General features: G+C 49.2%; 1 protein-coding gene and 1 long non-coding RNA gene across 4 annotated transcripts in view; one reads left to right on the top strand and one right to left on the bottom strand.

Annotated features, from left to right (window-relative positions):
- Window positions 1–753: 753 nt before the first annotated feature.
- LOC144339940 (uncharacterized) lies at window positions 754–1635 on the top strand. The gene is made up of 2 exons (XR_013415551.1): window positions 754–795; window positions 1178–1635. It is a non-coding gene; the product is annotated as an uncharacterized LOC144339940 (long non-coding RNA).
- Window positions 1636–22899: 21264 nt separating this feature from the next.
- TMEM209 (transmembrane protein 209) overlaps window positions 22900–26553 on the bottom strand; it is a 42487-nt gene continuing 38833 nt past the window's right edge. For 2 of the 3 annotated variants that reach the window (XM_028844951.2, XM_077995039.1), the window contains one exon: window positions 22900–24731. In XM_028844951.2, the coding sequence (XP_028700784.1) occupies window positions 24677–24731 (55 nt within the window). In that variant the 3' untranslated portion in view covers window positions 22900–24676. 3 annotated transcript variants of the gene reach the window in all.

A 26553-nucleotide genomic window follows, 5' to 3' on the forward strand; every position in this document is an offset into this window, starting at 1 on the left:
TGCGGGAGCGGGCCCTGCCTTCGGGAAGCTTCCATAGGGGAGGAGGCGATCGATCAGACCACAGCAAACGAGCAAGATGACCACAGTGGCCCATGGAGGGGGACTAGGAGCAGTGTGGCCTAGAAACAAGGAAAGCCTCCTGCCCGGTGTGCACGGGGAGTTAGAAAGTGTGACCATACTGTTCAGGGCAGGGACAAAACCCAGCTTCTGGTGTCTTCTGCAAGGGGAAGAAGCCTGGTGGTGGGAGCCAGGGCAATCCCCGGGGAAGAGGCGGCCCCGCACAGATCATCAGGGGCTGGGACGAAGGGTTTGGCTTCTCTAAACGCAGCGGGAAGTTTTAAGCCAGAGCCACACAGAGCATCCCTGTAGCTGCCGCAGGAGAGTGCGCGGAGTTCCCAGCAGGGCGAAAGCACCTTGGGGCCGGGACACTTCTGCTCCCATGACCCCCGCCCCAGCAGGGCGCCCCTGTTTGGGGAACAGCCAGCAATCAGGGACAGCGCCCCAGGCCCCGCTAGCGCCAGCACTGGCAGGAGGGACGCATGGAGGTCGGACGGAACAGGGGAGGGGGCCCTGGCCAGGGAGGTCTCAGGCCCTCCCCACTAAAGTCAGCTCGACCCAGGGCCTCTCTGCGCAGCCCAGCGCGGCTTGCGGGAGAGGCTCCTAGGACCGGAGGGAAAGCCGCTCTAAACCGGAATGATCTGGTTTGGAGCGGGTTGGCTCCCTCCCTGCTCCCCCGCCCACTGCTCTCCCTCTCCTTCAGCGACGGGCTGGTTTTTGCCGCAGTCCCTGACCAAGGTAAACAGGAGGGAGGAGGAAAGACGGCTCTGTTTCCATGGCAACCCAGAGCCCAGAGGGCAGGCGCTGTGGTTCTCCGGGATGTGCGGGGGTGGCTTCGGGGAGAAGAAAAGGCTCCCTGGAAAAGCCACAGGGAGGAAGGACCCTTCCATGCACACGGTGGGGTGCGTTCAGAAGTAGGGGATGGAGGGAAAAGGAGAGGGGTCAGGCACCCTCGGTGGAGAATTGAGCAGGGGCCTGGGGACACAGAGACACATAAGGCCAGGGGTCACACCGAAAATGCAAGCGCACACCCTCTTCTGACCACTCAACCCAGGGAGCAGAAAAGAGGTGCCAGAGCGCTCAGAGCTTCCGAAATCCACACCTCCCTGGTCCTTTCCAGAAAACCCTTCCAGGGGGCAGCTTAGCCCGGGGACAACCACAGAGGTGGGATCTGGGCCCAAAGACAGGTGTCACCTGAAACAGGCCACTGTTGTCCGGCTGCAGTATGCTGGGAGGACCAGCTCCCGCTCCACCCTGCTCCCCCTGGGAGGAAGGTTGACCCCAGCGTGGGAGTGTGGCTGTGGAAAGGCATCCTTGCTGCAGCTGTGACTGTGATGGGACAGCAGAGTCATGCATAGGATTCTAGGGCTGGGGGTCCCAGAGGGGTGGCCCTGCCCCTCCTGGGGGCCAAGGACTGTCACCATGTCACCACGGCACTCTCCAGCTGCTGACCGAAGCCCTCGCTGACCACAGCCCTGCCACATTCCAGGTCTTCCCTCTGTAGCAACGTGAAGAGACTGCAGTGAGGTGTGGAATTGGGCAGTTCTTCCGGATTCATTAAAAACTCGTTCCACCACAGGAGTCAGCCTGGCCACTCAGGTGTGGGGCGGGTCTCTCCTCATTTCGCTTTCACCTGCGTGCCCAGGGATAGGAGAAAACGGCACAGAGAGAGGTGGTAGAGGGTAAGCATCCTGCCCTGGCAAAGCTGAATGAATGCGGGTAGCTTCAGCCCAGTGAAGCAGCGGCAGGGGCGCCTGTGGGGACCTGGGTGGAGGTGCCCTCTGACCTTGGTTTCGCTGGGCCAGGGGGTGAATGCTTCTGGCAGTGGAGCTTCCAGGCCCGGAAAACCCAGGCCTCTTCTCACAGGGGCCCTCAGGTGCTTGTGGACTGCCCAGAGACAGAAGAGAACTGAGGGTGGGAGGGCCTGCTTTCGCCTGCAGAACACCCTGAAATACCCCATTTACCCAGCTCTCTCCAGGGCCCGCACAGTCCAAACTTCTCTGGCCTCAACTCCTACCACTGTGCCTTTGCTTCCTCTTGACCAGCCACGGTGGCTTCCTTGCTGCTCCTTGAGCGGTCAGGCGTGCTCCCTCTTTCTGGAAGTCTCCTCCTCCAGTATCCATGTGGCTCCATGCCTGGCCTTCTTCAGTTTTTTAATGTGGCCTTCTCACTGAGGCAGAGCTGGGGCTAGGGTGAGGCAAGTGAGGCAGCAAGGGCTTTCCTGCCCTCTCTTGTTAAAACTGTCTGCTCTCCCCTCTGCTCAGGACTCTCCGCTCCCCGTCCTCTTCCCAAAGAATGGAGCACCATCTTGTTTAGTAGGCACGCTGTTTATTGCTGGACTTTCTCCGTTAGAATGGAAGTGCCATGAGAACTGGAATCGTCTCTGCCTTGTTCTTGTTCTGTCTGTATTTTTCAGAGCCTAGCACATAGTAGGTGCTCAGTGTACACTATCAGATGGAGGGGCGGATGGAGGGATAAATGGGGCCATGGGGTCAGTAGGCTGTGTCCTTCCCCAGTTCCCCTTCCAACAAGTGCGAAGTGTGCTGTGGCCTTAGAAGAGGCTGGCAGAGTGGTGAAACGCACTCCTGGTGAGGCACACAATGTGAGGTACAGGGGTTACAACTAAAAAGAAAAACAGACTGGCCTTAAAAAAATAACGAAGGTGGAGGCTGCTACTTCCACCAGGCCCAGTAGCCCCAGCCAGGCTTTAAGAGTCTTCCTACATCGACCCGGTGAGGTGGTTCACGCCTGTCATCCCAGCACTTTGGGAGGCCGAGGTGGGTGGATCACTTGAGTCAGGAGTTCAAGACCAGCCTAGCCAACATGACAAAACCCCACCTCTACTAAAACTACCAAAAAAAAAAAAAAAATTAGCCAGGTGTGGTGGTGCACGCCTGTAATTCCAGCTACTTGGAGGTTGAGGCAGGAGAACTGATTGAACCCGGGAGGCAGAGGTTGCAGTGAGCCGAGATCAGGCCACTGCACTTCAGACTGGGTGACACAGAGAGACTCTGTCTCAAAGAGGAAAAAAAAAAAGAGTCCTTCTACATGAAAACTGCTAGCACAATTGGAGAAATTAAATTCATCCTGCGGCCAAGACTCTGCCCACTGGGAAAAGCAGGGTGGAGGGCAATAGCCCAGGTGTGCTCCCTGCCCCTACCCCACGCCAAGGACTCTGGGGATTGTGCAGGGGCAGTGGCAATGAGGCAGCTCTCTGTGGGTTCAGCCCAAGTGGGATGTGCTGGAGGCCTCCACCACTACCAATGGGCTCAGCCTGGCAGCGCATTGGGAGGGGCTGGGGGAGAGGAAAGAGGGGAGAAGACCCTCTTAGAACCACATTAGTGCTTCTCTCAGACAGGCAGCCCTGACACCTGCACTGGGGGCTCCGTGTGCCTTTCTGCTTCCTGTTCCTCGCTGTGTGTAACCAGCAACAACAGGTTTTCACAGTTCCATCCGTCGAAACCCCCACTTGCAGAGTGAGTCACCTTCAATTTCCTGCCCGCCTGCCTCTTTCCTGATTGACCTGATAAATTCAGGACAGCTTTTATTGCTTTTGGCGAAAAACTGCCATTAAGATTTACAGAGCCGAAAGCTGGTACAATGTAATCTTCAGAGTAATTTACACAGTGAGTTTCAAAAGATGAAAAGTTAGCATTTCAGAGGTAATTTCATAAAAAGGATTATCAGATTAATCACTATGTCAATTTAATAGCAGTGTCTCAAATAATTAATTAGCTTTCTTGAAGTCAGCAATGCAAGAAAGGACTCTAAAAGGAATACAAATGGCTGTGTCAGACAGTAAGTATGTTTTGGGCAATCGATCTTGAGAGAATTCTTCTTGGAATTACACCGGTGGAATGTCAGGCGTGGGCTCATTGGCACAGAGACAAAACCAGAAAGTGAAAAGCTCTTGGTGCGCCCAGGTCTCCCGAAGAGCCTTGGGACGTGACTGCTGGGGGCTTGTCTGTAACCGCAGAGCAAAAGCTGACCTGCCACATGTTGAATTGTCCTGTGACACCTGGAAAATGTGTCTAACCAAGCAAGCCACTGACAGGTTGCTCTAATGGGAGATCCAGGTGTGAACTGCAGTCCACTTGTGAATACAGTCAATGCCTGGACTGGTTATAAACACAGCCCTCCCTGTTTCATAGCAATACCACTCCAATCAGCTGCCACATGGCAGGGCAGGGCTGTGTCCTTAGTGGATGCTATGGATTGAATTGTGTCCCCCTCCACATTCCCCCAGAAAACATATATGTTGGAATTCTAGCCTACAGAACCTCAGAATGTAACCTTATTTGGAAATAGGCTCTTTACAGAGGTAAATTAAAGTGAGGTTCATGCCTATAATCCCTGCACTTTGGGAGGCCAAGGCGGGCGGATCACCCGAGGTCAGGAGTTCAAGACCAACCTGGCCAACATGGTGAAAACCCGTCTCTACTAAAAATACAAAAATTAGCCAGGCGTGGTGGTGCGTGCCTGTGATCCCTGCCACTTGGGAGGCTGAGGCAGAAGAATTGCTTGAACCTGGGAGGCAGAGGTTGCAGTGAGCTGAGATTGTGCCACTGTACTCCAGCCTGGGCAACACAGCAAGACTCTGTCTCAAAAAAACAAACAAACAAACAAAAAACAACAAAATGAGGTTATTAGAATAGGCCTTAATCTAATACGACTGGTGTCCTTATGAAAAGGGGAAATTTGAACCAAGACACACACACAGAATACCACGTGAAGATGAAGGCAGAGATCTGGCTGCAGGTCTGTCTATAAGCCGAGAAACACCAAGGCTTGCCACTAGACCACCAGAGCCAGGAGAGAAGTATGGCAGATTCTCCCGCACAGTCCACTCTGCTGGCACCTTTACCTCAACGGCCAGAGCCCTGAACTGTGAAATAAGACATCTCTCTTGGTTGAGTCACTCAGTGTGTGATACTTTGTTTTTGTAGCCCTGGGGAACTCAGACAGTGGGGCCTCATGGAAAGAGTCAACTTGAGCGTCTTTGTTCTTAATGTTCCTATGTTTTTCTAACCTTTTTTTATACACAGGCTCGGGGCAGAATGCGAAGATGTGACGCATCTCAGTAGGTGCAAGCGTATTCTCTATGTCAATCACTATTTCTTTTTCTTCCTTTTCTTTTTTCTTCCTTTTTTTTTTTTTTTTTTGTAAATTGAGACAGAGTCTTGCTCTGTCGCCCAGGATGGAGTGCAGTGGTGCAATCTTGGCTCAATGCAACCTCCCCCTCCTGGGTTCAAACGATTCTCCTGCCTCAGCCTCCCGAGTAGCTGGGATTACAGGCGCCTGCCACCATGCCCGGCTAATTTTTTTTTTTTTTGTATTTTTAGTAGAAATGGGGTTTCACCATGTTGGCCAAGCTGGTCTTGAAGTCCTGATCTCTGGTAATCTGCCCAACTCGGCCTCCCAAAGTGCTGGAATTACAGGCATGAGTCACTGCACCCTGCCCACTATACTTTTTCCTAAAGAACTGAAAAAGGGTCCGGTGGCTCACACCCAGCACTTAGGGAGACATGCTGGCGGATCATTTGAGCCCAGGAGTTCGAAGCCAGCCTGGGTAACATGGTGATACCCCATCTCTATAAAAAAAAATACAAAAGAGTTTGCTGGGCCTGGTGGTGCACTCCTGTAATCCCAGCTACTTGGGAGGCTGAGGTGGGAGAATCACTTGAGCCTGAGAGGTCAAGGCTGCAGTGAGCCAAGATCACTCCACTGCACTCCAGCCTGGGTGACATGAGCGAGACCTAAAGAGAAGACTCAGATGCTTTCTCCTGGGGTTGCTGACCTAAGGCTCTGAGCCTGGAGCTGATGGGAGCCCTGTGACTTCTGCCTGGGGACAGCCTGCCCTAAAGAGAACAAAGCAGCAAGGCAGAGCGGATTCTGGTGACACACGCACACCTGGATGCACACACTTGGCCAGGTGCTTTAGCTGCACGAGCTCTGCAGAAAAGCCTCCTTGACTTTAAACAGTACTCGGGTTTGGGTCTCAGCAATTCTGCTTAGAAATGTCATATTCTGGCCTGGTGCGGTGACTCGCGCCTGTAATCCCAGCACTTGGGAGGCTGAGGCAGGCGGATCACTTGAGCCCAGGAGTTCAAGAGCAGCCTGGGCAACATGGCAAAGACCCATCTCTACAAAAAAAACATAAAAATTAGCTGGGTACAGTGGTATGCTCCTGTAATCCCAGCTGCTAGGGGGCTGAGGCGGGAGGATTGCTTGAGCCTGGGAGGCAGAGGCTGCGATGAGCTGAGATGACGCCACTGCACTTCAGTGTGGGCAACGGAGTGAGGCCCTGTCTCAAAAAAAAAAAAAAAAAGAAAAAAAAATATTTTGGTCTTTGCCTACCTGCTCACCAAAGAGAAAATCCACCCTCAAAAGGTTGTGCAAATCAAGCACAAGGATAAAGTCAGGGTGACCAGGAGAGTGCCAGACCAATGGTAGGTGTCTGATTAGATAGCCCAGGGGCCACTGATGCCACATTTAACAGCCTGAAAGGAGCCGTGGTGCCAGCCTCCTGAGCGGCACCACCCACCCAGGCGCCTCCAGCCCTCGCTGCCGAGGGGCGTTTCCCAGGGCGCTCTTCTCACCCTTCGAGGAGCAGGCTGTCTCCTCAACACCACCTCTTCCCACCAGTTTGGCCTCCCCAGCCTTTGTAGTCAGGATTGCTCCCTGGTAGGATGACAGCTAGTCCCTTCAGGAAGGGCACCGGTGCCCAAGAGGCCGATGACCCCTGGGGCCTGCGTGTGACACCCAACCAGTACCCAGGGTGAAGCTTCCACGGCTGAGGAGCTTCCATAGGAATCTGAGGCGGGCAGCAGGGTGTAAGGGGAGCCAGCCTAGTGGCTCAAGGCTGCCAGCGAGCCCTTCAGTGGGGCGATCTACCTCCAACAGCCTCCTCCTCAACAGCCCTCTTGGGGCACAAGAGCCCAGCTGCTCCCTCGGTGTGCTTCCAAGAGCGGAGCCCAAGCCCCAGCTGTGGTTTCCACTCTGCCGCCCTGTCCAGTCTTCCCGCCCGCCTTGGCCTCTTTTTCCCAGGGCCACACCAGATGGGGCAGCGGCCACTCCACCACTGCAAGAGAATGTATGGGAACCTTCCGTGGAGGCACTGCCCTCCTGGCTCCAGAAGCCTAGTCTCCCTTTCAGTGGCTCCTTGAAAAAGGGACAGCCAGCATGAGCCACCAAAGCTCTCTCCTCTGCTTGAATGTCACCATGGGCAGTGTGCCTCTTCCCCGCCTTTCCACTAGAGACTTAGGTTTAGGCTGTCCCTGGTAACAGCAAGGTGGCTCCAGGAAGAAGAAGTGTAAATCATATACTTGGGCTTGTAGGAAGAATTAGACCTCCCCACTCCCCCCTTTTTTTTTTGTTTTCCGCCAGCGTAATTTATCTCCTGCTCCCAGACTCCTGCACATTTCTGCACTGGGGGCCTCCTGTGGTACCTTGACCTGCCAGCCCTTCCTGAAGATGCTGCGTCGTAATGTTTGGCCTGGAATAGGGAACAGAGGGCTGGCTTGGGGCGGCGGCAGTGGGCTGCAGGAAGCAAACAATATTTTAAACCTAAGCTGCTTAGGGGCATAACTCTTCCTCATTTGGAAAGCCTTTTTTTTTTTTTTTTTTTAAACTTGGGTCCTCGAATGGTGGAATTGCTCACTCTTCCCTGGGAGGAAAGTCAGGCCCAGATGGTGTCATCCCTTTCCCATCCAGTCTGGCAAGATCACAGGAAGGGCCAGCTGGTGGCTTCCTTGTTATTGTAAAGTTATTTAATTTTTTTTTGAGAAGGAGTCTCGCTCTGTCGCCAGGCTGGAGTGCAATGGCACCATCTTAACTCATTGCAACCTGCACCTCCTGGGTTTAAGCAATTCTGTTGCCTCAGCCTTCCGAGTAGCTGAGATTACACGCGTGCACCAGTGTGCCCAGCTAATTTTTGTATTTTTAGTAGAGAAGGGGTTTCACCATGTTGGCCAGGCTGGTCTTGAACTCCTGACCTCAGGTGATACACCCACCTCGGCCTCCCAAAGTGTTGGGATTACAGGTGTGAGCCACTGAGCCTGGCCTAATTGTTTTTTAACGTTTTACTGATTAAAGTTTTGAAATTTCCAGAGACCAGATGGGAGCCAAATAATATGACCCTTTTGGTTTTCTTATAATGAGATCAGGTTTGGGAGAGACCTGAGATGGTGAAGCCGTCTGCTGGGTACCCTGGGACCTATTGCCCAGAGGGCTTGGCAAGCCATGAGTACTTTCATCCTCCTTCCTACAGGGAGTATTGCCTCTGTTTTTCCAGAAGGTTCTTGTAATGGTTTCTGTAGGACCGTGCACTTCATAGGCTTCAATTAAAATTGGACTCAGCTTGTGGGTGGAGAGACTAAAGCCCTGTGAAGACGTTTGATCCTGCAAGTCCTCAAAGCCTCCTGCTTCCCGAGGGGCAGCTGGGCACACCATTATGGAAAGCGGCATCGAAGATGTGCTGTCCCCTTCCCAGATCCTGCTGCCCGGGGACCAGCAGTGAGGCCCTCTCCCTGCAGAAGGGCACTCTCAGTCTTGCTGGGCTAGAGGAGGAGGCTGCGGGGGTGGTGGCTGCAAAGGGCTGAGCACAGAGACCTGGCGAGGTGACGGGGGGAGGTGACTGGCTCAGGCTGGCGCCTGTCCCACTTCACGGTCAGTCAAGCAGATGGAGAGGTGGGTGCTCTGCCTGCTGCCGCCACCTGCCCCGCAGCCTCGGCTGCGCCCATTTCTGCTCCGGGTCTGCCAGGAGGAGCTCAGCCCTCCTCCTCATGTTCATCTAGTGAGGTGGGGGGAGGCGGTCACCCCAGGCAGGTGTGGGTGTGGAAGACGTAGCCGCAGGTGTGGGACCACTGCAGCGAGGGGCTCGGCCTTGACTCCAGGAACTCCCATGGGCTCTTAAGAGTCTCTCCAGGTTGTCGCCATTTCATTTCTGCCCGCAGTTGGGCATGGGCTGTGTACGGAACACACATTAGACCCTGGGGAGCAAAAAGGAAACAAAAACAGGAAATGTGTCTGCTCTCAAGGATATTATTAAAATGGTGAGAAAACACAAATCTACCCACGAAATGGCCTGAGAACAAAACGCACCCAGTGGTTCTGATATTCACGCTACTTAAACCAGAAGGCTTCGAATGGGCACAGTGCAGTGGGGCTGAGGGGGCTAATCAGAGGTGACATTAAATGTTCAAGAACACTAGCATGCAAGAACAACTGCGACCCTGGGAGACGTTTGCTACCAAGTAAACTGCAGGGCCCCACCACCCTGGAAAGGCGCCTCAGCAGGTACTGAGGAAGACCGGGCCGTGGCTCCCCGAGGTTGTGCTGTGTGAACTCACCAGCTGCAGTTACTGGGAAAGTTTGCTAAAAAGGGCAGGTTAGGAGGCCCCAGGCCTACAGGTTCTGATTCAGTAAATCAGCGTGGGCCCAGACCTGCACTTTAAGGAAGGGCCACAGGTAGCTGTGCTGTAAGAGGGACTGAAATCACACTTTTTTTTTTTTTTTTTTGAGTGTCTCTCTGTCTCCCAGGCTGGAGTGCAGTGGTGTGATCTCCGCTCACTGCAGCCTCTGCTTCCTGGGTTCAAGTGATTCTTCTGTCGCAGTCTCCCGAGTAGCTGGGATAACAGGTGCCCACCACCACGCCCGGCTAATTTTGTATTTTTAGTAGAGATGGGGTTTCAACATGTTGGCCACGCTGGTCTCGAACTCCTGGCCTCAAGTGATCTGCCTGCCTTGGCCTCCCACAGTGCTGGGATTACAGGTGTGAGCCACTGTGCTCAGCCAAAACCACACTTCTTCTTTTCTTTCTTTTTTTTTTTTTTTTTTTTTTTTGTTGAGACAGTTTCACTCTCATCACCCAGGCTGGAGTGCAATGGCATGATCTTGGCTCACTGCAACTTCTGCCTCCCGGGTTCAAGCGATTCTCCTCTCTCAGCCTCCCTAGTAGCTGGGATTACAGGCACACGCCACCACACCGGGCTAATTTTCATATTTTTAGTAGAGATGGCGTTTCACCATGTTGGCCAGACTGGTCTCAAACTCCTGACCTCAGGTGATCTGCCCACATTGGCCTCCCAAAGTGCTGGGATTACAGGCGAGAGCCACAGAGCCCGGCCTCGAAACCACACTTCTAAGAAAATTGCTCTTATTGTTCTTAGGAAGGCACCAAGGCCCTTCCCTGCAGAACCCTAGGAAGTACTGTACATCAGGTTTCCCTTAGGGACCTCCGCCCCAGGGCAGTGCCAGGCACAAGCCACACTGCATCATATCACACAAACACGCCACAGGCCACACACACCACACCACACACACATGCTACAGGCCACACACACCACACCACACATACATGCCACAGGCCACACACACCACACACACATGCCACAGACCACACACACCACAGGCCACACACACATCACACATACCACAGGCCACATACACATCACATACACTCCACGGGTCACACACCCCACCTCACACAAACACACATGCCACATCACACATACCACACAAACACTACAAACCACATTCACACATCACACAAACACACAAACCACACACACCACAAGCCCCACACACACATCACACACACCACAAGTCACACACACATATCACACACACATCACACACACAAGCCACACACACATCTCACACACACACACACCACAGACCATAAGTCACACACACATCACACACACATCACACAGACATACCACAGACCACAAACGACACACAACCACAGACCACAAACGACACACAAGCCACACACATCACACACACCACAAGCCACACATAACACAAGCCACACATGCCACATCATACACACATCATAAGCCACATACACCACAGACTACAAACCACACAGAAGCCACACACACATCACACACACCACAAGCCACATATACCACATCACACAAACACACACACCACAAATAAAAAACCACACACTACAAGACACACACATCACACAAACACACACACCACACACCAGAAGCCATCCACATCACAGAAACACCACAAACAGCATACCCCCTCACACACACACCACAAGCCACACACACATCACACACAAACACCACAAACCACACAAACATACCACAAAACAAACACACACCACACAAATACACATCACACACCACAAGCCACACACACTGCAGACCACACACACACAAGCCACAGATATATATCACAAACCACACACACCACAAATCACACCAACACCATCCAACACTCACCCATACACCCTAACTCCCACACACCATATACCACACATACACATTAGAGCTACACAACCACATACACCACAAACCAGAAACACACACACCATATACACAGCCCCACACATGTATCGCACACACCATATGCACCACACAAATACACTCTCACATCCCTCCACACACCCCACACCTACACAAACCACATACACCCCACACAAACACACACACCATGCACCACACACCACACCCACACACTGCACCCACATTCCCCAGATCCACCAGAGGCCCATTGCCCCCTGGCCTGGGTGGGAGTCTGTGACAGGGACTTAGGAACTGTGACTCCAGGCAGTGCACGTTTGCCACACACGCAGGCAGGCAGCGCGGGCAGCAGCTGACAGTGGCTCACTCAGCCGGTTTTCGCCATTAGAGACAAACTGCGTCCTTGCCTCCTGCGGGCCGTGCTGTGCAGAGGAGCAGAGGTCCCTGATTAAGGCCCCCTGACTCCGAGCCAGGGCTTATTGATCTCGTTTTGCAGACGGAGAACATGGATGCGGGCAAGAAAAGAGTTCAGCCAGGGGTGGCAGCCACTGGGCTACCCGAGCAGACTCTGCCTGCGGTCCCCACGGGGAGTGGCTCCGGCGGGGAAGGGCCTGGTGCGCTGGCAGCCATGGTCTCCCTGGGGCGCACTCGGGCAGAGGCCCGGGCCGGGGCCAGACCACACCGACTCTTCCTTCCCCATCCCAGCCAGGGCAGAGAAGCTTCTGGCAGCAGAACGGCAAACCTAAGTGACCACCATAGGGGTGTGAGCCTCCCCGGCCTCTGGGGCCACGGGCGCAGCCGCGGAGAGGCTGGGCCTGGCGCTGGGACCGGGGAACCGCCTGGCTCCAAACAGCAGCTCAGAAAAGTCAGTGGAGCCAGTGCCTGAACAGCCACGGGACCGGAAGGAGGGAGGAAGGAGGAAGGAGAGGCCATTTTTGACCTTCCTCCCTCTTCCTGCCCCGGTCCAGGCGCACAACAGCAGCGGCCCGTGGGGAGGGCAGGGTTTAGGCACAGAGCCCCCTCGCGGGCCCGTGGGTCTCCCTCAGCTCCAGGGAGGCACCGGCCTCGGCCTGCCATCGTCTCGTGGGTCCCAGGCCCTCTCTCTGCCCACGGCCACCCTGCCTCCCTCCACCTGAGCCCTGCCAGGCCCTCTCTCCAGAGCTCAGGGAGATGCGTGGGGGAGGAAGGAGAGGGGCAGTCAATTCTGCAAAGCACCTTCTAGAAAGGGGCCACAGAGTCCGCTGGTCAAGGGCTGTGGGCACCCAGGCACCGTGGGCTGATGCCCTGGCCACTTGGCAAACACCTCACAATTCTCGAGCCCACGGTAACAGGTGAGAAACAGTTGCGTTTCTTTTGCCCACAACTCCCTATGTTACAGGAAACTAGTGGTCATCGGCCTCCATGTCCTCAGAGAGGCAGGGACAGCTGTGTTGGTGTGGCCCTGGAGCCTTTGGGGCATCCCTGGCAGGCCTGCAGCGTCTTCATGTGAGACAAAAAGGCAGCTTCTCATGCCTGGGCTTCCAGATTCTCCACGGGTGCGTGTTTGGCCTGGGCTGTGTGCTCCGCCTGGGGGCTGTCCCAGGCCATGGCAGTGCTGCCAGGGTGTGAAGGGGACATGGGACCTGACTGCTTCTGCTTTGCTCACAGCTCTCAGCACCTCAGGAGCCAGAACCCCTCAGTGTGTGGTGGGGACGGGGGGTGACGGGCAGGGGCTTGGTGGGTGGTGGGGAGGGCCAGGTCTGGTCAGAAGCCAGGAGGCGAGCCAGGCCCAAGGCTGATACCAGCCGGCTCTGGGCTCCAGCCAGGAGCAGGTGGCCATGAGGAGCCAGGCTCCCTGCCCCTCCTCGGGAGGCCCCGCAGGAGCCCTGGCACCTTTCCCAGTGCCAGCTGCGCAGCCCGGCCCGGAGTCCAGGTCCAGGAGGGCCCGCAGTGTCTGCAGCTGCCTGGGGACCACATGCGTGACTGGCTGCCCGCGTGCTCATCCCACCTCTCTCCTCTGCCTGGCTTCGCGTCGTCTGCCTGCCCTCAGGGACAAGCGTGTCCATCTGACACCTCAGCGCCTGCCCATTCCCCGGGACCAGGCCATCTGGCCTCGCTGCTGCCTCTGCTCTGTGCAACCCCACGACCCAGCCTGTCACCTCCTGCTCCAGCCTCCGCCAGGACTGTCCTGTGCTCCCATCAGGGTGTCCTTGGCACCTGGCTGGCAGGCTGTGCCCAGCCAGGAAGTCCTCCCGTAAGCTCTCTATGCATCTCAGTGCCAAGGGGCACAGCCCTCAGCACGGAGATGGCTGTGGAAGGGATTATCAGAGCGCAGGGGCCCAGCTCTCCCTTGTCAGACCACCATCAGGCCTTCCTGTGACCCTCCCAATGGCGTGACCTCTTGTCTCCGCTTTGACCAGAGGCTGGAAGAGGAGTCTGACCCAAGCAGGCAACAGGAGGTGCAAGGGAGGGTTGGAGGAGCCAGCCTGAGGGGGAAAGCCAGGAGGAAACAAGCCCCCTGCAGCGCCGCCAGGGGGCCTCCTGGCAGCGTCCTTAGGCCATGCTTCTAGAAAGGCTTTGGACCCCAGCACCAGCAGGGCCCGGGCACCCACAGGCCCACTCTGGGCTTCTGGGCCATGTGTGAAACAAGACAGTCCAACTATTTGATCTCCAAGACCACTTCTAAGTTGTTCTGAGCTGTGACGAGGACAAAATCTCACCGAAAACTTGAAGCAGCTGGAAAAGCCAACACTACTGACATGGGGTGCTTCATATTATAAACCATGCCTGTCCGTGCGGTGTGGGGTGGGCCTCAGAGCTGGCTTCACAGGCCTGCAGGCTGCACTCTCATGGGCCGTGAGGAGAGCCCCGTGCTAGGTGTAATGCCCTGCTGTGGCTATCTTGAACAGAGGCCCCTGCATTTTCATTTTGCTGCGGGTCTCTTGCAAATTACCTAATTGTTGCTGGCTAAAAATACTTAGAGGGTTGCTCCAGCAGCACTGTGGACGTGTCTGCAATGTTTTTGCTCTGTTTTGGAAATGTTGAACTTTTCATTTCCAGTGCCTGGGAAAGGGACAGAAGATGAACCAATTGGCTGGGTGCGGTGGCTCACGCCTGTAATCCCAGCACTTTGGGAGGTCAAGGCGGGTGGATCATGAGGTCAGGAGTTCGAGACCATCCTCGCCGTGTCCAGCTAAGAATTAACACAGAGGAAGAAGAGGATGGCTATGAATCAAGAACAGCAGTCTGCCGCTGCAGGGGATGTCTAAATAAGCCCACAGAGCCTTGGCTCCACCTGACTCTGGGTGTGGTCACTGCTGCGGATGGAGGACTCATCAGTTCCCTTGAAACCTCTAACTCTCACCATGCACTTCCTTAATTGATTCATCTTTTTTGGGGGGACAGAGTCTTGCTGTGTCACCCAAGCTGGCGTGCAGTGCACCATCACAGCTCACTGCAGCCTTGACCTCCGAGGCTCAAGCGATCCTCCCACCTCAGCCTCCCTGGTAGCTGGGACTACAGGCAGGCACCACCCCAACCGGGTCTTCTTGCCATGTTGCCCAGAATGGTTTCAAATTCCTGGGTGCAAGCGATCCACTTACCTCCACCTCCCAAAGTGTTGGGATTACAGGCCTGAGCCACTGCACCCAGCCTTCATTTTGAATATTCTTGACATGGTTGCCTTTTAATGTTCAGTTTTTCAAACAGGAAATTGAGACTAGTGTACCGACTCTAAAGGTGATGCTCGAGGAGGGGAGCAGGTAATAAGCAACATCTCAGGTAGGTGCAGAGAGGAAGAACTGAGCAGGGCGAGGGCGGTGGTGTGTGTGTGTCACGGGCACCATTGTAGGAAAGGGCATGAAGGGATACTTGAGCAGAGACCTTACTGAGGACCGGAAAGGAGACAGTTGAGGGAAAGGCACTCCAGGAAGAGGAGATACGTTCCAGTTCTTCTGCCAAAAGTAGAGCTTTCTTCCTTAAGGTTCAGACTTGCATTTCCAACTCTCTGTTGTTATCTCCATGTGGATGTTCCAAACCCGCTCAAATGCAACCCGTTTAAAATTTCTCTTCTGCTGCAAACCGGTTCCTCTTCCTCATTGCTCTATTGCTGGTATTTGTGCCACCCTCTTCCCAGTCACCTACATACACGCACTGAGCTCCCAAGTTGTGACCATTTGTCTTCCACAAATGCTCTCCAGTCTTTTTTTTTTTTTTTTTTTTTTGCCAACTCTGCAGTCCAGGCCCTGGATGACTGCAGGGGCCTCCTCGTGGGTCTCCCCAACTTCAGCTGCTCCAGCTCTGCCCTTCTTCAGGACTGCAGTCGGTCATCTTCCTTCAGCACTCTTTCAGTTAATGCTGTACTCAAAAGGCTCCAGAGTCTCTCGGAGTAAGGTCAGAAATCCTGAGTCCAGCACCTGAAGCCCCCTCTTCCTTCCAGTCCTGTCTGCCCATGCTCCTCTAAACCCATCTCAGTTTGGATTCTTTGCAGTTTTCTTTTTTTTTTTGAGACAGAGTTTCGCTCCTGTTGCCCAGGCTGGAGTGCAATGGCATGATCTCGGCTCACCGCAACCTCTGCCTCCTGAGTTCAAGCGATTCTCCTGCCTCAGCCTCCCGTGTAGCTGGAATGACAGGCATGCACCACCATGCACAGCTAGTTTTTTTGTATTTTTAGTAGAGACGGGGTTTCTCCACATTCGTCACGCTGATCTCGAACTCCCGACCTCAGGTGATCCGCCCGCCTTGACCTCCCAAAGTACTGGGATTACAGGTGTGAACCACTGTGCCTGGCCTCTCTGCAGTTTTCTACAGACATCTCTTCCTTTCCTGTCTTGAGTCTGGATGCCTGCTTCTTCCTCCTACGGAAATCCAAATATCACCTTTTTATTGTTTTTGAGATGGAGTCTCACTCTGTCACTCAGGCTGGAGTGCAGTGGTGCGATCTCAGCTCACTGCAACCTCTGCCTCCCGGGTTCAAGTGATTCTCCTCTCTCAGCCTCCCTAGTAGCTGTGACTACAGGCGTGAGCCATCATGCCCAGCTAATTTTTTTGTCTTTTTAGTAGAGTCGGGGTTTCACCATGTTGGCTGGCCAGGCTGGTCTCGAATTTGTGACCTCGGGCCTCCCAAAGTGCTGGGATTACAGGTGTGAGCCACCACTGCACCTGGCCCAAATGTCACCTTTGTAATGAAGTCTCTCCGGCCAGCTTCCCACCCAGCGGCACTTTCTCTCCCTTTGACCTATACAATTTTGTTTGCACCACATTATTTTTTCTGGAACTTTTCAATTATAAAAGCAATATACATTGAAAAGTACCTCAAAAAAAAAAAAAAAAAGAAAAAGAAAAGAAAACGTAAGGACAATCATGCATATTCCCACTTCAACAAGTGAGTTCACATTTGGATATTCTCTTCTAGTCCTTGGTGATATGCATGCATATTTTTACATAATTGTAATCACAGTAGACATACAACTTCGATTTGTTTTCACTTCTATCCAACATTTCCCCCATCTTTCCACGTAGTCTTTTCAAAGAGGTCAAAATAAGAAAGTCCTTAAGTGATGATAACATCTCAAGATTGTATCTCCTAGAGTTTACATATAATTTGTTATATATTTTTTGAGACAGAGTTTCACTCTTGTTGTCCAGGCTGGAGTGCAATAGTGCAATTTTGGCTCACTGCAACATCAATCTCCCAGGTTCAAGCGATTCTCCTGGCTCAGCCTCCTGAGTAGCTGGGATTACAGGCGTGCACCACCACACCTGGCTAATTTTTGTATTTTCAGTAGAGATGGGGGTTTCACCATATTAGCCAGGCTGGTCTCGAACTCCTGACCTCAGGTGATCCGCCTGCCTTGGCCTCCCAAAGTGCTGGGATTATAGGCGTGAGCCACTGTGCCCGGCCTACATAGAATTTATTAAACCATCTTATTACTGGACATTTGGATGGGTTTTATTTTTAGCGATCATAGACTGGAAGCTATTTGAAAGAAAGAAGGATAGATCTTAAGTTTTCTTTGTATTGCTAGCATCTGGCAAAATACTTCAATTAATATTTATTGGATTGATTGGGTGCGGTGGCTCATGCCTGTAATCCCAGCACTTTGGGAGGCCGAGGTGGATCACTTGAGGCCAGGAGTTCGAGACCAGCCTGGCTAATATGGTGAAACCCTGTCTCTACTAAAAATACAAAAATTAGCCTGGTGTGGTGGCATGCGCCTGTAATCCCAGCTATTCGGGAGGCTGAGACACAAGAATTGCTTGAACCGAGGAGGCGGAGTTTGCAGTGAGCAGAAATTGTGCCGCTGCACTCCAGCCTGGGCAACAGAGTGAGATTCTGTCTCAAAAAAAAAAAAATTGGATGTATGGGTAAATAAATGAATAAGCACTCATGACGGACACCTTTAGGCATAACTATTTGTTTCTGTTGAATAAGATAAATTTTCCTGAGATCAATGAGACAAAGAGCATTAATTTTTTCTTTTTTTATTTTGGCACTGCACATTATGGCAGATTGTATTTTCCAAAAATGGTCACACCAATAAACGTTCCACCCGACATGGTGTGATGTGGCACATTCCTCCACTGAGTGGTAGGGTCTATGTTCCTTCCCTCTGACATTGGGCAGTTCTTTGTAGCTGCCTTGACCAACAGAATGCAGTGGAAGAAACATGGTACTTCCAAAGCTAAGTTATAAATAAAAGGCAATATGCTTCTGCCTCTCTCTCACTTTCTCAGGACACTGGCCCTAGTAACTCAGCCACCACGTTATGAGGAAGCCCAGGCCCTGTGTGGAGGCCAAGTGTAAGTGTTCTGCCAATATCTCCAGTTAGGCTCCTAGTCCGTAGCTAGCATCAACTGCCAGACATGTGAACCTGTAGACACTGTGGAACAGAGAGGAGCTATCCCCACTGTGTCCTGTCTGAATTTCTGGCCCACAGAGAGAGGTACTAAATGGTTATTGTGGTTTTGGGGTGCTTTGTTTAAAGAATTCATGCAGACCATTCAACTGGAAGCAGAGTGTCATAATGAATTTAATTTTGAGATGGAAGTCACGTAACACCTTCTCAAACCGACAGGTTTGGGGCCTGGCAGCTTAGGTTCAGATTTCCCTCTGCCAAATCTTTCCCGAGTCAGGGGACTCCTTAGGCTGTCCCGTGGATGACACTCCTCCCCACTAGGAACACAAGGGGCCTTTCTTTGGAGGTGGAGCTCATTAAGCTGGTGCCTGTATTCTGGGCCAAAACTATCACAGAGCTGCCTGATTCCAATCTCCACAGCATGTGTTTGGGAGAGAATCGTGCCTGGCTGCTGCTCCTGAGAAAACAACGTTTGCCCCCAGTGGAGCTGATCACCACCTTCTAACTTTCCTCCTATGGGATGCAGTGCATGAAAGCAGAGTCTGATTCAGGATTGTTATTTTTTCCTTCAAGTGTAGAAATGGGAAAGGAAGGAGACTGTGTTTTCTTGGTATACCAGAAAGCCCAGCCTTCAGGATACAAGGGTGCTACTGTCTATGACTGGGGAATGAATGGCCAGGTCTCGGGAAGGGAAGGACAGAGGGAGCAGGAGGCAAAGCTGGGCTAGCACAGTTGGGGTGGGTTGGTGTCAAGGCCATGAAGATCTGTAGCTCAGTGTGATCCAAGGACAAGACAGTTGCTTTACAGTGCCAAAGGGGCCATTTCCTACTTTTATACTAATTTGTTCTTTTTTCCTTCACCTAAAAGCAGTCCATTCATTATTTTCACTTTGAGTTTCTCAGTTACCTCTAGGTATGAAGAGTATCTTATCACTTATTATTATTATTTTTAGAGATGGGGTCTCACTATGTTGCCCAGGCTGGTCTCCAACTCCTGAGCTCAAGTGATCCTCCTGCTTCAGCCTCCCAAAGTGCTGGGATTATAGGTGTGAACCACTGCATCCAGCCCATCTTATTTTATCAGAAATCAGTGTAGGGCTGGGTGCAGTGGCCCATGCTTATAATTCCAGCAGGTGGACTGCTTGAGGTCAGGAGTTTGAGACCAGCCTGGCCAACATGGTGAAACCCCGTCTCTATTAAAAAACACAAAATTAGCTGGGTGTGGTGGCAGGCATCTGTAATCCCAGCTACTCAGGAGGCCGAGGCACAAGAATTGCTTGAACCTGGGAGGCAGAGGTTGCAGTGAGACGAGATCACACCACCTTACTCCAGCCTGGGTGACAGAGCGAGGCTCCATCTCAAATAAATAAATAAATAAATAAATAAATAAATAATCAGTCTGAAAGACTAGTTGTCCTGCCCCATTTAATGACAGAGCTTAGTCCTCTCACTGAATGCTCAATGCATTGAGGCCAGTGGCTCTTCTAGCCAGATTGATTTTGAAATATTTTGGTTTGGGGCAGAAAAGGATTTACATACAAATCTCATCCACAGTAGTGCCTGGGACTCTCTGCATGCAAATTTGCTAAGAAATATCCTCAGGGTTGCTGCTGCTGTCCCTTGTGGGGTGGCAGGGCTGCGGCGCTGTTCTCCACACCCATCCTGCTGTTAGACTCTCCTTCCTAACTCCCACTGAGGTGCCGCCTCTGTAGAATTCATAAATTGTCCCATCCCAGGTCAATGCAGTTCAGTGTGAAAATGTTATTACTGATGAACATCCAGGGATCAAATTATAATGTGGCTCGGAGCTAACGCCTAACAACCCTGCACACCCAGCAAAAAGCTACTGGCCTACCCAGTGAGATGTGGCAGTGTCATTGGGGTCCAAGAGGCATGGGTGCTGATTGTACAAAGCCCTCTCATTCTAACTGGGCAGACAAAGCCCCGCATGGGTCCTTCCCTGAAGCCTTCCTGCCAGAGAGCCCAGCCATGTGCTGCTTGTCCTTGAAGACTTTTGACCTCATCCACGGTTCAGGGACAGCTGTGACTAAAGCCACCCAGAAGGGCAGGTAGGCCAGCCAATCCCTTCTGGCCTCCACCACTGGTCCCTGCAGCATTTGGGACAATGTTGTGCTGTTGCACATAAGTGCAGTGCCTTCACCCCCAGGTTACTAAGGAAGACCCCCAGAAGCACTGGAAGGAGTTTCATCATTTTCCTAACACCTTTACTTTTCAAGCAGTCCCCCTGCTGCAGCTGTCCAGGCCCAGGAGTGCTTCCTCCTTAGGTCTAGCCACAAAAGGAAAGCCAGTGCGCTTGGAGGGATCAAAAGGTGTCCTTTGGAGGAGAACAGTTAATATAGGAAAGCTAATATAGGAGGCTTTCCCAAAAGTAGTTTTAACCATTGACAAGTATACTTGAACAGCAGCACAGCTCAGACTAGTAAGAAACTCAGTTCTTGTGCAAGGATGAGACAAGATACGAGGACCTACTGTTTGACTAAAAGTCACTTCTGAATCCATTCATGTAGCTGCTGAGTGCCAAAGGAGGGGCAGAGATCTAATCGCTCAAGGGGAGAAATGACTGCCATCTGGAGTGGTCAGGACTAGCTCCAAATAGCAGGTTTAATTAGAGTGAAGGCTCAATGCAGGGGAAGACAGTAGATTGAGAGGGGGCATCCCCAGAGAGTGATCAGGATGAGGAGCAGCACAGAGAGAACCCAGCAAGCAGGCAGCAGCCTGCACTGGCTGGAGCCAAGGGTTTAGGTGCATGAGGCCAGGTTGGGGCCAGATTGTGTGGAGCTTTAAATGTCAGGCTAAGGAATTTATCAGGGGGATGAAATGATCAAACAGGTGTTCTAGGAAGATGAATTTGAAGAGAATGTGCAGGATGAATAGGAAAATCTGGAAGCATGGCAACAATTCGAAGGCTGTGAGATTAACTAGGCTGCTGCAGTAGTCCTGTGTGGGTTGATAAGGGTGTAAATGAGCATAGTGGTGGCAGAAATGGAAAAGGTACAGCTGCAAGAGACATTGTTAAGAAAGAATGGATGAGGTTTGCTGCCTGATTGGATTGGGGATCCAGGGAGCTCCAGGAATCAAAGATAACACCAGAATTTTGAGCATGGGCAACTGGTAGTACAATGAACAGAAAAAGGGATGTAAGAGGAAGCTGATAGGAGCAGATGTGAAGTCAGTCTCACACATGGGGTTCACAGAATATCCAAACAGAAATGTCTGACGGGTAGATGGAAATCAACACTACAGTTCAGGAGAGACACTATGCTTGATGGATTTGGGAATCAAAGGCAGAGAGGTGATGAATGAAGTGGAATGAATGAGATCTCTAAGGAAAATCATATACAGTGAATCAGAGGACCAAAGACTGACCTTTGAGGAATGTGTGCATTTCAATGTGTGCATTTCTATTACAAAGCTGCCTAGAAAGGGCTGGGTGCGGTGGCTCATGACTGTAATCCCCGCCCTTTGGGAAGCTGAGGTGGGCGGATCACGAGGCCAGGAGTTCAAGATCAGCCTGGCCAACATGGTGAAACCCCGTCTCTACTAAAAATACTTTGTCCCACTTCCAAAGTGAAGGGCGATCTGTGTGTTCAGGTGTTGTCAGTCTGATCCTTTCATTTGAACTTTCTTACCAACCCTCATGCAGCCATCCTGTTTCTTGACTGTACATTAGAATCACCTGGGAAGCTTTTTAAAAATCCTGAGGCTCAAGCCACACCCCATATGAAGATCAGACTCTTTGGGAGTGGGACACAGGCATTTTCTAAAGTTTCCCAGGAGGGACCCAGTGCAGAGGCTCACGCCTGTAATCCCAGCACTTTGGGAGGCCGAGGTGGGTAGATCACTTGAGGACAGGAGTTCGAGACCAGCTGGGCATGGTGGCGGGAGCCTGAATCCCAGCTACCTGGGAGGCTGAGGCAGGAGAATCGCTTGAAACTGGAAGGCAGAGGTTGCAGTGAGTCAAGTGCAGTGAGCTGAGATTGCGCCACTGCACTCCAGCCTGGGCAGTAAGAGCAAAACTCCATCTCAAAAGAAAAAGAAGGAAAAAAAAAAAAAAGGAAAAAGAAAGTGCCACCCCACATGCTGCGTGTCTTTACTGTTAAAATATAAAATATCAGTGTCAAGTATATTTTAGTTTGAGAAAGCCACACAACATAACATTTGTATGTCTCAGTAGAAACTAAATTATGAATACCTAACATGCCTTTAAAAGAAATCTGGCTTAAGGATGATATTTATAGACAAAGAAAAGGATAAATGATGAAGTGAATGTAATCTAGAGGATTAGTGGATCTGATCCCACAAGAAGTCAAGCAATCAAAGAAAAACTTGTGACATATATCCTGTAAATAACATTTGATCAGAGATATTAGTAGACATTTATTCATTTTAACACAAGGACTAAAAAAATTGCCTTATTTGCAGTGCACTGTCTTCCTGAGGGGTGAATTCAAATGAATCCACCAAAGTATTTTTTAATAAAAGCTATATTTAAGTACAAACTGGCTCAAATATTTGGGAAGAAAAGCTAATATAGGAAAGCTACCCAGAGTACAGTAATCCACACTAGACTTACTAATAGTATGCAAACAAAACATCTTTTTAAGTGTGTATCCCTATGTATATATTTATTGTAGACTGTATTTTTTTAGTCACTTTAAAAATAAAATATTATTGCTTTGAATTTTTAGACTAAAAGCTAAGTCCTATAAAGAAAAAAAGACCTTTTGTCTTATGCATTGTTAAAATTTTTCTCCATAGTGCTTTTAATAAAGTGTATGCAACTATATAGTTTAACAGCATAACAACTGTTATTCCAAGACATCTTCAGTAACTTTTGAAATAGCAAATTTAAATTTTAACATGTTCTTATATTTAACATGTTTGATATTTTCTTCTAGAATATCATAGCAAATAAATATTTAACATACACCGAAAGTACTTAAAAGATAAGAAGCTCCTTTCCTTTGGACATCAACTTTTAAAAACACGAACAACTTTTTGAAAGACAGAATTTACAAAGACAGAACTGTACTGACTTGAATTTGGAATTTACTAATTACTGGTGATACTTTAGTGAGTTTACATATGTGTACTATTACTAGATCTTAAACCATACTGCATATAACAAAAAAAGAAAATAATTATACTTCTCTTCCAGAGAGTAATGACTATATTCAAAGTCTGAGGCAATGACAAAATGGGATGCACATCTAGTAATACTGACATACAGTTCTTCAGAAAAGACTAGTTTCAGCTGTTTCCAGATTTACATAAGATGATGGAAGCAGTCTCTAATATGTTAATCAAGAAAATATACGCAATTGCCAGTTACTACATATACATACAGAAAATAAAGATGGTGAGTCAAACAAAACATACAAACTTGGTAACTTCTCTCTCTCCAGATATTTTGAACATATTTTAAAAATTTAAACAGGATATCACTGTGATCTTAAAAAGAGAACTTTAAAAATAACACATTATGGAATAGTAAAACTGAGCTGCTAAAACCAAAGTGGTAAACAGTTTTCTTGATGTCCTCAGACTCTTAACTAAAACCCAAATTAATACTACCAGCTAAAGTTAATCCAAGTGTTGACTTTTTAAATGTCAATACTGTCAAACCTCCTTTAATAATATTTTAAAATATATGTAAACTTAACACATTACTTAAGAGTTAATCTCATTTCTTTGAATGTGGGCTTTGGCCTAACTTGCAGAACGCTGGGGAAACATTAAAAAACAAAACAAAACAAAACTAAATCAGCAATTTTCTTACTTTCTAAGTACTTATACTATTAAATAAAATAACTGAGGCTGGCCGCAGTGGCTCACACCTGTAATCCCAGCACTTTGGGAGGCCAAGGTGGTTGGATCACCTGAGGTCAGGAGTTCGGGACCAGCCTGGCCAACATGGTGAAACCGTCTCTGCTAAAAATATAAAAATTAGCTGGGTGTGGTGGTGCGTGCCTGTAATCCCAGCTACTCAGGAGGCTGAGGCAGGAGAATCGCTTGAGCCTGGGAGGCAGAAGTTGCAGTGAGCCAAGATCGTGCCACTGTACTCCAGTCTGGGTGACAGAGACCCTGTCTCAAAAAAAAAAAAAAAAAGATTGAAAAAAAATTTTTTGTGGCACAAGGATCAGGTAGATGATTCTCATTTGGGTGTTATAATGAAAAAAACCTCAAAATCTATTTCATTAAGGGGAATGGCACTGTTTTGAGTCAATAAAAATCTGAAGGGTTGCAGTTTTATAGTCACCTGAAATTTCTGAAAAGCAATATAAAATTAAAGGTAATGTCTCTTGATATAGAAGACACAGGGACATATTTTTACAATGACATTTCATAACTGCTACCTTTTTCGTTAAATCTAAAAAGTCTGTAACATACACACATGTGTATTTTATTTCAGAAGAGTCGGTGGCTCAGAGATGTTTAGTTTTGACTTCTGGTTCAGTGAAATAAAAGTCCAAATGTCTGGAATTAAATATATGACCTGTTACTCGCCAAAGATCCATAATATATTCACACCAGATAGACCAAGATTAACTCTCCTATAAAGAGAAAAAAAAATTTTATTAGAATTGGTTGCCAAGCATTTAAGGTCTTTTTCTAATAACAAAAATCTTTATGATTAACACATGTTTAACTGATATTTAATGTGATATTGCAATGAATTATATTATACATAGTTTATCAGGTGAATTCCAGTAACAGTAATTACTTTCTTAGCTATGCTTAAAACCGAAATTTAGAATAAACAGATTTATGGAGTGTTGAAAATTATTTTTCAGTAAACAAGAACTATTACACCAGGTAATAGCTAACAGAATAATTTTAACAAGCAAGATTAAAGTAAAAGTATCAATTACATTTAAAAGATGGAAGATATGGAGATGCTAGCCTCTCAGAGAACTGTATTACTTGATTTGAATTAGGAATTTACTAACTACTGGGAATACTTTGGTGAGTTTGCATAAGTGTATTATTAATACATTAAACTAAATCATACTGCATATAAAAAAAAATACATATACTTCTCTTCCAGAGAGTAATATGACTGTATTCAAAGTCTGAGGGAAGGCCGGGCGTGGTGGCTCACGCTTCTAATCCCAGCACTTTGGGAGGCCGAGGCGGGTGGATCACGAGGTCAGGAGATTGAGACCATCCTGGCTAACACAGTGAAACCCCGTCTCTACTAAAAATACAAAAAATTAGCCAGGCGAGGTGGCGGCGCCTGTAGTCCCAGCTACTCGGGAGGCTGAGGCAGGAGAAAGGCGTGAACCCAGGAGGCAGAGCTTGCAGTGAGCCGAGATCACGCCACTGCACTCCAGTCTGGGAGACACAGCGAGACTCCGTCTCAAAAAAAACCAAAAACCAAAAACCAAAAAACAAAAACAAAAAAAACCAAAGTCTGAGGGAATAAGAGGGTTACAAGAGAAAGAAATTACTCACCTAACAAAATAAAAAAATCAATAGAGAATATCTGAAACTGAAGAATCAAGAGAGCTGTAAACCTCTATTGTTTGGAACTATGAGAGTAATAACAGAAGAAAAAGCCACTGAGGGACTACAGTCTACTTTGGGAAGCAGACTTGGGGAATACAGGGAATTGCTCATTTCTGTCATGAACTTTTAGCCCTCTATGACTTTTTAAATTATGAGAAGGTATTAACTTTGGTAAAAAGCTGCCAAAAATGCCCTTCAAAACAGGTAATTTCTATCAACTGTATTTTCCATTTCTTCACACCCTCACCGACACTACACATGATAAATATCAAATCTGATAGAAAAAAAAGTTAATTTTGACTTGTTTGTGCAAGAGTCTAAGCATCTTTTTGTGTTTAGGAGCTGTCTAAACACTTTATGAAGAAATCTTCCATGCCTTTGTCCATTTTTCTAATAAAATCATATATGTTCTTTATATATAACAAATATGAGCTTGGATTTGCTATATTTGCAAACCCAATTACTACTGCTTATATTATAGCAGAATAATGCTTTGTTTCAGTTTGTCATTTAACTTTAAACTTTATAGTGTTTTTTCCTGAACAGAACATTTAAGTCACTGTGCAGTGAATTCTGTCTAGATTTTTTTCCCTTTGCAAGTAGGACATTCATCTGATTCCTGTTACTGCAAAAATATCTGGCATTAAATTGATAATGTATTTGGATCAATCTGTGGGTTTATGGTCATAAATCCAAATGGACTATATTTGAGCCACTCAGTCATTTCTTTTAAGTTAAAGGAAAGTTTTTAACTATTTGTTTTAGGATGTATTTAAAAAATTATTCATGTTCAAAAGGTTAATAATTTCTGAGCTTTTCCCCCTGAGTTTAAAAACACTAGCTTTAGTCTAAAATGCTTAATTTTCG

The sequence above is a fragment of the Macaca mulatta genome, chromosome 3 (assembly GCF_049350105.2).
Source record: "Macaca mulatta isolate MMU2019108-1 chromosome 3, T2T-MMU8v2.0, whole genome shotgun sequence".
NCBI classification, from domain to species: domain Eukaryota; kingdom Metazoa; phylum Chordata; class Mammalia; order Primates; family Cercopithecidae; genus Macaca; species Macaca mulatta.